Here is an 11,346-nt window from a genome sequence, read left to right on the forward strand (position 1 = left end):
CACAAACATTTGCTTGACCAGCCACAACATCAGCGTAACAGTTACTGCAAAATGATTTACCTCCAATTCTCTTTGCAGAACACCCAATCCCTGTTCCCTGCATCTCCCCCCTGCATAATCTGTTTTTCTTTTTCTCCTTGTAGCTGGAAATCAGCTCACAGACAATTTGCGGGCTATATATATATTTTTTTAATAATTCCAGTCTCACTCGAGAACTCCGGTCTGACGCACACGGGTTCTCGCGTTATTTCCTTATCACTTCTCGCGTGTGTTTTGTTGTGAAGACAGAGCTGTCGGCAATTCTTCCTATTGTGAAGTCATGCAATGTGAAACCCCCTGTCGCTGATCCATCGTGCAATGTGAACACAGCAGCAACTGAATGCTACCCCAGATAGTCAGTCACGCAGTGTGAAAACAACGGCGATCCGACGAGTTTGAAAATCATGCAGTGTGAACTCGGCATTAGACTCATGCTCATGCAAACAAGTGCGAGCACAACCACGGATGATTCATTTTCCACTTAAGTCGAGTCTGGGGTGTGCAATGCAGCATCGTCTGCGATAATATGGTGAGTGTTGTTGTAATTATGTGCGATCGGACATTATCAAGTAATGACGAGTTCACACTGCACGATTTTCAAACTCGTCGGATCGCCGTTGTTTTCACATCGGTGACAGGGGGTTTCACATTGCATGACTTCACAATAGGAAGAATCGCCAACAGCTCTGTCTGGTGCAGGGTTGCCAGGTTTTCGCTACAAAACCCTCCCAATTACTACTCAAAACTAGCCTGAAAATAGCCCAATTGCTTTCGAGGGGGTCCCCCAGTAAAAAAATTGCATTTTGGGGGGGGGTAAAATACAGTACAGGGGGCGGGGTCGCTTCAACCTGCAGACATAAAAAACAACCGGCGGGAATCGTGGATTTGGCAACACTGGTCCGCAAACTACGTTTAATTTAACTCCTCCCCGAACTTCCCACTGCCCTGTATCTTGGTTTCTCATTGGCTTTAGGTCATCGCCGATGTGTTTTTCAGTCAGAACTCATTTCACACAGCGTGATTGTGAATCGCCGACAGCTCCAGATATTTAGCATGCCAAATATTTCACGGGCGTCGGCGAGGTGCCGGCGATTCCCTCAGATCGCGTCTTTGATAATTCACACTGCGTGATTGTCACTCACGTGAACGAGCACCGGTTTGCCTCCGATTTCGGGCATTTGTCAGCGATTTTGTAAAACCTGTCGGCGAGTGAAAAATCGGGGCTAAAATCGTGCAGTGTGAACTCGGCATAAGCTATATCACCAAATCACACACAGAGTGCACGCACATTGATTTAGTCTATTAAAACTCAAAATTCCAGGCTTTCTAAATTGTAGACGGCAAAAATGCTTCTGTATGCTTTTTATATTTATATAATTTAATATAGTTAACTTAATCTATATCACACAAAGAGTACCATTTTTCTACAGATATCAGCATTTTAGACATAATATTGCTTGTTTTTGCTCAATTTTGCTAACGAATATAGTTCCAAACAAAGATCACAGCACTGTTTTCCCCCTGAGCAAAGGAAGGTGTTTACTTATTGAATTAATCAGCTTTTTGAACGAATCGGTTGAATAAATGATTCAGTGATTCACTCATTAACACAGTCAAATGCTTTGTTTCTGAATGAATCAGTCGTTTGAATGAATCGGTTGAATCTCAATGACTCACTCATTAACAGTCACTTGCTGTCACCTACTAGAGGTTTTAATTTCGCATTTCGACTATTTTTTTTATGTTTTAAAATAATTTCAAATATCAGTATTCAACGTTTTATGTTAAAAACAAAACATTATTTATGCATCTGTAACTGCAGGATAAATGCATCCATGTCCCCTCTGAGATACATTAAACTGTGTGAATACATCTAAATTCTATTTTAGATGCAGATTCCAGAAATGTTTTCTTATGTTGGAATGAAAGACACTAAGTTCCGGATGAAGTGCTTCTTATTCTTACCCAAAAATACAAAATGGAAGAAAGAGTTAAAACTGAACACAATATTGCTACTCAAGCTGGGCATGAACATTTTATATATATTATTTATTTCCACGGCTTCTTTTCCATTTTCCATTTTCTTGTACTTTTACTTTCAATACTTAAATACGTTTAAGATTTATAAAATACTTTTCGTACATAAGTACAATAAACATCACATACTTTAAGACTTTTACTCATGTAATTTTCTAAACAGTGACTTCAACTTCTACCAAAATCATTTTCTGGTACAATATCTGTACTTTTACTTGAGTATGGCTTTCAGGTACTTGATACACCACTGCCATTCAGTTGCTGGTCCCCATTGACTTCCATAGTACTGTGGAATTCAATGGCTACCAGCAGGGGGGGGGGGGGGGGGTCAATTTTATAGATAAATCTATCATTGATAATGGCCTTCAGTCATAAAAAAAGATGCCATTAAACAAATATTAAAAAATATATGTCTTTATGTTTTTTTTACATTAATTTAAAGATTTAATGTGAAATTATTGCAATATAAAAGCATATTTAAAAACTTTAGTGTTAGCTGGGATTAATCACGATTAATTTCAGAAAAATGTGCGATTAATTAGTTATTTTTTTTAATCGATTGACAGCACTATGAAATCTGAACACACTACATTTGTCTTGTTGTCATTGTCATGTGACCCACCAGCATAATTTGCATCACTTCCCTGTCTTTCGCATATATATATATATATATATACAGTGGGGCAAAAAAGTATTTAGTCAGTATATTTTTTTCTCCCACTCTATATATATATATATATATATATATATATATATATATATATATATATATATATATACTGTAGATAGATAGATATAGACATATTTGAAATTCAGCCCATCTTTATGGGTGAATCACTGAATCATTCACTGAAACAAATCTCGGTTTTTATAAGTAAATCATTGATAACTGAATTGCTCAAAAACACTGATTCAGGAACAAATTTAGGAACACTTCTGCTGTGAGTTACAGTCTTTGGCTTTATTTGGAACTATTTCTGCTTACGATGGAAAAAGTGACTGGAAATATTGTGTCTTAAATATAAGTTACTCCGTATTAACTTCTTGTTTATTGAACTCTTGTATAAAAGCAAGATTACAATTACAATCTTGCTGTTTGTCTGAATAAAAGCATTCTTGTTTGAAACTGCTTAATGAACACGTGAGGGGTATTCTACAAACATTCAATTACCTTTTGTCAAGTCAGTGTGTAACTAAGATCAGACTCAACAAAAAGAGATCAACAAAAGCCACTGGCACACAGGAATGGTATTGCACACTTCGGCCATGTCACACCAACAGTCACACCATGCTTTCTTTATATGTGACTCTATCAGCACATAAGTATCTCTGGCCCAGTTCCTTCTTGCCCTAAGACTTGATAACTTTAATAGAGCCTCTGTGAATTGTCATAAAGCACAAATTCAAATGTAAACACAGCTCATTGTGAGTGGAAAAGAGAGCAAAAAATGATTTGTCACGATGCCCTGTGGTCGTGCCCAAGTTGTTTGTGGTAATGCCTGACTAGCTAACAAAATAGCAATGGTGCCGTGAGGTTGATGTATCACAGAATATGGGATATTGCATACATATTATTGTATTCCATAGCTCTGAAGAAGTGATTGACCTGTATTTGGATGACTAGACTGTATAAAAGACCCCAAAAATGAGACAGTGGTTTTCTTTGGCTTTGAAAATTTGAAAGTCTTCCCAGAAATAGTTTGACGAATTGAATTAGTATTTTCTTGTTATTCTCTCTCTCCATTTTAAGTATTAATAGTATAAAGACCCAAAGAAAGGAGGTTTGGGGGAGGGTTTATGTTCCACTTGAAATGAATCTGATGTAATGTGCTTGGAATTTGGTTAAGGCTATATTAAAGCTTTGTGTTACTGTGTGGAAGAAAAAGAACAGTTGGAATTGGAACGCATATCTGTATGTGTTGCATGCACCAGAAGTTTAAACAATATTCATTACAGTAGTGCTCTGGACAATAATCTATATTTTACAAAAGAGGCAAATAAGATTAATTTTTTTTCTGAACAACGCAAAGCATATAAAATAATATACACATAAGAAACCATAATAATCTACTAAAAAAGTTTAGAGATTTCAATAGACAATGAAGTGAAATGAAAATTATGCAACCATTATAGTTGTTCCAAATAAGTATGACTTTCTTTTTTCCGAGGAACACAAAATAATATATATTTTTAATGAATTAGGAATGAAGACTTTGCAAATACACATTGACAGATATCTCCAAAACATATACATGACTACATAACATTGAGAAGAATCTCCTCTAGAGGGGAAAAATATATATTTTTCACCAATTGTAATGTACTTTTGATTACATTTCTGTATCTACTTATTACTTTCCCTCTCTTAGGTAAATTTTTAATTCACACTCTGTAGATCTCTGGAGATTTGCGTCATCACTAACTCACATGTAAAACAAGTTCCAACAACCGCAGCAGCACTGAGTCCCTGAACATCAGAATCTGAGCTCATTTGGTGCCAAGAATATTTACGTTTTTTATGGCCATTAGATCACTGTCAGATATATGAGAAAATGAATTCTAAACACTTCTCAAATTTCTGAAAAAAAAACAAGAAATGTGCAAGATAGATGATAAAGTGCCGCATGTATTTTACAGTAATAACAGTGGAGATGAAGGATGAAGCAGGTGTCTCAGCTCAGTGGTGGTTGGCAGGACTATTTGATGCTGATGCAGGCAGTCTAGCTGTCTTGCTGAGTAATGTATGAAATAGAGGGAAACCTTGTTAGGCACAGACAGTGAAGAACACCAAAAACAGGGAGCAAGAGATGGCAAAAGAGAAAAGGTTTAGAGTGACTGACATTTCCAGGCAGATCTTTTCTCACCAAAGTGATTTACAATAATGCAAGGTCGGCAGGCAGTAAATACAGAACTGTTTATAGCTCTCTGTCCGTAGTCAGTATCCACTGGCAGCAGCGTAGACAACGACCACTCAGGCTCCGTGACCTTGGTTTTGAATCTTTAAGAGAGGGCGTCATTCTCCCCCTTTCCACTGTGGCAAGAGAACAAGATGATTGGGTCTTTATCACAGCAGTAAGACATAATCAGGAAATCTCATTTCAGCTTCATTATCATTTATCACAATACAACTTTGGCATTAATGAAGTCCCTGAATATGCAGATTAAATCCCACCCTTTATATCCAAACTGATATGGTTTTCATTAAAGGGACAGTTCACTCAATAATGAAAATTCTGTTATCATTTACTCACACTCATGTCGTTCCAAACCTCTATGACTTTTACAATAGGGTAAAACTACTCCTTTAATAGTTTCAGGCACTGATCATATCAACTGGATACACACAACAATATGCAATATGACAAGTTGCCTACTACTGCTGTTTTATATATACATATAAAAGATGCACAGTAAATTAGTTTCAGACTTGGAATCAGATTCAGACAGAATAACTCGCATCGGTTGGTCTGTGTGTTTGTGTCCCCTCTCTCCTCCCTCCTCCCTCTGGCCTCCATGTGACAAGAGAAACGGTTCTGCCCAATACGATTCGCATGGATCGAGTTACTGGCTCTCTCGCATTGCGAGGCTGCTACTCAGTTCACTCACTCAACTGTCTCTGCCGGGCGGGTGGCGCACTCCGCTTCTCACATCCATTCAGCTCGATTCCGCATCGTTGTCCGAAGATGACCGTGACTATTGCGGGGCCATCCACGAGCCTAACCTCCACCAACCGCGGAGAGTAGAACCGGAGCCGAGGAGAGAGAGAGTGAGAGAGTGAGAGAGAGAGTAACCCACCTCTCTCTTGTCTCTCCCCATCATCTGCCTCAATCCTCTTGGTAAACCGACAGCTGAAGACGCAACGATTTCTGCTGAAATCTAGCTCTCAAAAAACACTCTCACACACGTCTCGTCGGGATATTGTGGAAGTAATTTCACAGAAGGATATTCACTGAGGATGGATAATATAAACGTGGAGTCGGTGGAGAAGGAGTGCGGCGCGCTTGGTGGATTATTCCAGGCGATTGTCAATGATATGAAGGTGAGAGGTTTGACACGATCGCTACACATGTAACACATGTAGCCGTACATTCTTCACGAGCGTGACCAGCATGCAGATGGTGAAGCTCTCAAACCTCTTATCACTAAAGTGGCTTTGAGCAAATAACCATAATGCAATAGCTATACAATCGCCTATTCATGGTTGACCTAAATGACAGGGGGAGCGCTATATGACATTCACTATCCTCCCTGATTATGATAGATAGATAGATAGATAGATGCATGCATACCTACATACGTACATAGAGGCCTATTAGGTTATAGGCTACATTAGATTATGAAGGCAACTCGATACGGTTCGCCCTAATGCCGGTGCGGCTGAATACACTGTATCCACACGAGAATGTTGTGCATGGAAATGGAGGGGGTTTCACACACACAATGGGAAACAGACTGAGCTGCTGCTGATTAAGCAGATGCGGCCGCGCGCCGTTCAGTGTCACACACCGTGAGATTTGTTGCAGCGTTCCGTCATATCATTGGGTCTATGAGCGTAGAAGAGCGGCCGCGCTCGCATGAAAACACCGTATTGATCTTCTGTCGGGTTTAATATTTTAACCACATGGTGAAAAGGACGCACATTCGTTTTGAGTGTTGACCGGGTTTCGGGACTCGTTTCCATGCATTACTGACGCTCTGGCAATAACATTCAGCCAGCGAAATCCAATAGCGTCCAGATATCTTGTCTCTCTTGAGAAGCCCTGAAGCTGTGTGTTACTATCACGGTCTTTTTACTGTATTGACAAAAAGACGTGATTTTCTTAAGGTCTAACAGCTCTGAGCAGCTCTGCATCTGTTCTCTCTGCTCTGCTTACAAAGATATTCTCTTCTCATTCAATATTTAACTCTTGCTTCTCCAGCACACTCGTGGTCCAATTTGCTTCCATGCTGTTACTGTAAATGGGGATTGCGAAATATGGATCATGACATGCATGAGATAGATAGATAGATAGATAGATAGATAGATAGATGCATGCATACCTACATACGTACATAGAGGCCTATTAGGTTATAGGCTACATTAGATTATGAAGGCAACTCGATACGGTTCGCCCTAATGCCGGTGCGGCTGAATACACTGTATCCACACGAGAATGTTGTGCATGGAAATGGAGGGGGTTTCACACACACAATGGGAAACAGACTGAGCTGCTGCTGATTAAGCAGATGCGGCCGCGCGCCGTTCAGTGTCACACACCGTGAGATTTGTTGCAGCGTTCCGTCATATCATTGGGTCTATGAGCGTAGAAGAGCGGCCGCGCTCGCATGAAAACACCGTATTGATCTTCTGTCGGGTTTAATATTTTAACCACATGGTGAAAAGGACGCACATTCGTTTTGAGTGTTGACCGGGTTTCGGGACTCGTTTCCATGCATTACTGACGCTCTGGCAATAACATTCAGCCAGCGAAATCCAATAGCGTCCAGATATCTTGTCTCTCTTGAGAAGCCCTGAAGCTGTGTGTTACTATCACGGTCTTTTTACTGTATTGACAAAAAGACGTGATTTTCTTAAGGTCTAACAGCTCTGAGCAGCATCTGCATCTGTTCTCTCTGCTCTGCTTACAAAGATATTCTCTTCTCATTCAATATTTAACTCTTGCTTCTCCAGCACACTCGTGGTCCAATTTGCTTCCATGCTGTTACTGTAAATGGGGATTGCGAAATATGGGTCATGACATGCATGTCTGTTGAATGATATTGAGCAGACAGTGGCATTGGCACATGGTGTCTGGCGCAGTTCAGTCATGAATGAGATGCACTGTCTGAGAGACCTAGATCCAGGCTTCAGCTTTAAGATGTGGGTTGATTCAGGTGCTGCGCTGTTCTTGGTCTCGCTCAAGCTCACTCTGTGCAGACATTCGGGTTGCCCTCGCCATCCTCTGATGTTGCTGTACTGAGATGGGAAAAGCAGGAACACAGCTGAGGACTGTAAAGAGAGTTAAGTTCAACAATTTTATGATGATTACGCAAAGAAAGTGCTGGCAATTCATTCAGTAAAGAATCTAAAAATGAAGTTACTGTTCAAGAGCCAAGATTTTAAAATCTACCACTGTCTTCTCTCTGCTTCTGCCTTTGCATGTCTTTGTTTGTGGGATGTGGGTAGCCTGTGGGTATTGCCAGCTCACTTGTCATATGTGTCTCATCACCAGAATGTCAGTTGGATCTTCTTTGTTCCTTCTCTGAGATCCCAACAGTACTGGAATAAACAAGGAGCCCAAATTTCTCAACAGAATCAATAAAGTATAGATTCAGCTTACTGTTCTTCTAGCGCTCTTCATCACTCAGCAGATCTGAAGAATGCTGTTTGGAAACTAGCCTGTTGGAAAAAAACATTGAACTGTATGTGAATGATTACTTGTTTCTTGCCAAATAGGAACAGGAAGGAATAATATGCCATATATGACTCTGTTTAACTCCACAGGGGAATGTGAACATCATTTAGATTTTTAAATCAACGTATGTTTGCTATATGTGTGTTTTTGTGTCTGGGTCTTAGGAGGGCATTGTTGTAAAAGGGTTGTTATGAGTATGGCTCTGGACCATGGAGGGGGGAGGATGATCGGATTTGAAGGGAGGGGGAAGGAGAAGTGAGATGGAAATGACTGAGGAGTGGGGCGGGCTGTCATATTTAGGCCCACATTCTTACCCTCATTCTTTAGGTGAAAGGGCCCTAAGCAAGCGAGAAAGGGACACCAGCGTTAGACATGATGATGACACAAGCACACAGTTGTCTGTTTGCCAACTGGACCTGTTGTATATCACTGCTGTTTACATTCGCATGCCTCACACTGAGTTGTGCATACCAGCCTGTATAGAGCAGAGACGCTCATATAGACTCACACACTCGGTCTAGATCTCATTCTGCCTCGCTACTGAATCTGAGCTCTGCCTTTAGTAATCCTTTGAATGTTTGTCTGGAGATAGAACTGGGATCATGGCAGTAGCGAAACGAGATTTTTGAGCCTTGGCCCTCTCCCCCTACCCTCGTCGGGGTGGAAAACAGACCACCAGCCTAGTTTACAGAGTCTAATTCTAAAAGTCATCTTTGACAATTCCACCTTTGAAACTAGAGGCTATTCCAGCCTTAATGCGGTCATATACCGGACGAGAAGTGCAGTGCTGCGTCACACCATGTCTTTAATATTTGAATACATTGTTTTCTACACCACCGGGCTCCGTGCTTTGACCGCACTTTCTCATTCTGTTTGCTCTGTTCTTTTTTTAATCACCGAATTTCAAACTCATTGACACTACTTGCTCATTCTTGAAGTGAATGTTAGACTGTTTGGAGAGTAGATTAAAGGTTTTGGACTGCCATCTCGAACTGAACGTGACTCGTCCGGTGTGCTATAAGTTGCCCTAGAGTCACGCAATGCACAGTGGCGGCACTGCGCTTCTCGTCCAGTGTGCGACCCGCCTTTCAGAAATGCAACAAGAAAACAGCACAGCAAGAGTGACTGATCAAGTGAAAATCCTCATTACAAATGCATCATCACACAATCGGTCTGTGCACAAAATCAACATGTTAAATGTAAGCCAACACATCATGACAGCACTCACAGCAAAACAACTTAGCAACAGACACTTCATTACAAACAAGCAGTGTTTATATTAAATAATATTATTATTGGCACAGCGGCCCAGTAAATGTCCTCATTTACGTGATTTACGACTTCCATCGTGACATGAATAATAGCTAGTTTATCAGCGTATATATATTTTTTCGATAGAGATCCCACAGCGGGCGGAACTGGTCATAAAGTTAGTGATAACAAGGCCCGCCCATTTAGAGGAAAGATATGATTGGTCATTTTTTCCTGTCACTTAAAATTACGCTCCCATTGATTTACTATTGCTTGGCCCTCTGTAATTTCATAGCTGGACAACCAATCAGTTAATTTAGTTAATTTAACGCATTCACTGAATAGGCAGATTTGAAGAGTTTATTTCCACATAAATTGTATTTATTTTATTTAGATGATGATTGTGAAATTATGAATTGCTTAAGTAAAATAGGAAATTATGACTTTATATTAAAAATAATATTTAAAAGTTTGTCATTTAAAAAAATATTTTAAAATGGTAAATATTGTTTTTACAATAGTTTAGGCCCTCTCTGAGGGCCTAGAGGGCTCTGACGGTTCCCCACTGGATCATGGTATATAACAGTATTTCTTTGGCTTTGAGTGCTTTTGTGTTCCAAGGGTTGATTTTTATTAAAATTACATTGTAAGTAAGTGAGTAAGTAAGTAAATACAAAAAGATTTGATTTCAACCTTGTCTTTTAGTTATATTAATATCACATAAAAAAATCTTGACTCTGGCTTGACTGATCTAAAATATGAAAATCCTTCATAAAAAAATATGAATCATCATTTTGTATTATTGTCAGCAAAGGAAAGACCTAAAATGAATTATGACATATGATCTGTGCTTAAAAATATAAAGTTCTAAATATAAAGGTAAATGTTATACAGATCATACGTTGGGCCTTATTTCCAATCAAGCTATTATTCTGTCAGTATGAGAAAGTGTGAGAATTTTATGTATATATAATTTAATTTAAATATAAATTAATGTGTAATGTGTAATATATAATTTAATACAAATATAAATTAATGTGTGTATTTAAGATGCATAAAATGTTTGCTAGGAAATTAACTGATATTTTAATGTTAATGTTTAAAATGTCATTTCCACCACTGTCATTTCTACCACAGAAAACACAATATCATTTGAGATGTGGCAGAAATGGCAGTGCAGTGTGAATTTTCATTATTTACTTTCAAAAATAAAATAATCAGTGCTCCTGGGATGCATGTACAGTGGGTACGGAAAGTATTCAGACCCCCTTAAATTTTTCACTCTTTGTTATATTGCAGCCATTTGCTAAAATCAAGTTATTTTTTTTCCTCATTAATGTACACACAGCACCCCATATTGACAGAAAAACACAGAATTGTTGACATTTTTGCAGATTTATTAAAAAAGAAAAACTGAAATATCACATGGTCCTAAGTATTCAGACCCTTTGCTCAGTATTTAGTAGAAGCACCCTTTTGATCTAATACAGCCATGAGTCTTTTTGGGAAAGACCCAACAAGTTTTTCACACCTGGATTTGGGAATCCTCTGCCATTCCTCCTTGCAGAGCCTCTCCAGTTCTGGCAGGTTGGATGGTAAACGTTGGTGGACAGCAATTTTTAGG

At 39.2% G+C, this 11,346-nt stretch overlaps 1 protein-coding gene across 1 annotated transcript in view; it reads left to right on the plus strand.

Annotated features, from left to right (window-relative positions):
• Window positions 1–5,619: 5,619 nt before the first annotated feature.
• The window catches only part of LOC107562505 (MTSS1-like protein), a 68,879-nt gene continuing 63,152 nt past the window's right edge, over window positions 5,620–11,346 (plus strand). Inside the window, exon 1 of the mRNA XM_016247134.1 lies at window positions 5,620–6,115. Coding sequence (XP_016102620.1) covers window positions 6,032–6,115 — 84 coding nt within the window. The 5' untranslated portion in view covers window positions 5,620–6,031. The remainder of the gene's footprint in view (window positions 6,116–11,346) is intronic.

The sequence above is a fragment of the Sinocyclocheilus grahami genome, unplaced genomic scaffold, assembly GCF_001515645.1.
Source record: "Sinocyclocheilus grahami isolate Dianchi unplaced genomic scaffold, SAMN03320097.WGS_v1.1 scaffold826.1, whole genome shotgun sequence".
NCBI lineage: Eukaryota > Metazoa > Chordata > Actinopteri > Cypriniformes > Cyprinidae > Sinocyclocheilus > Sinocyclocheilus grahami.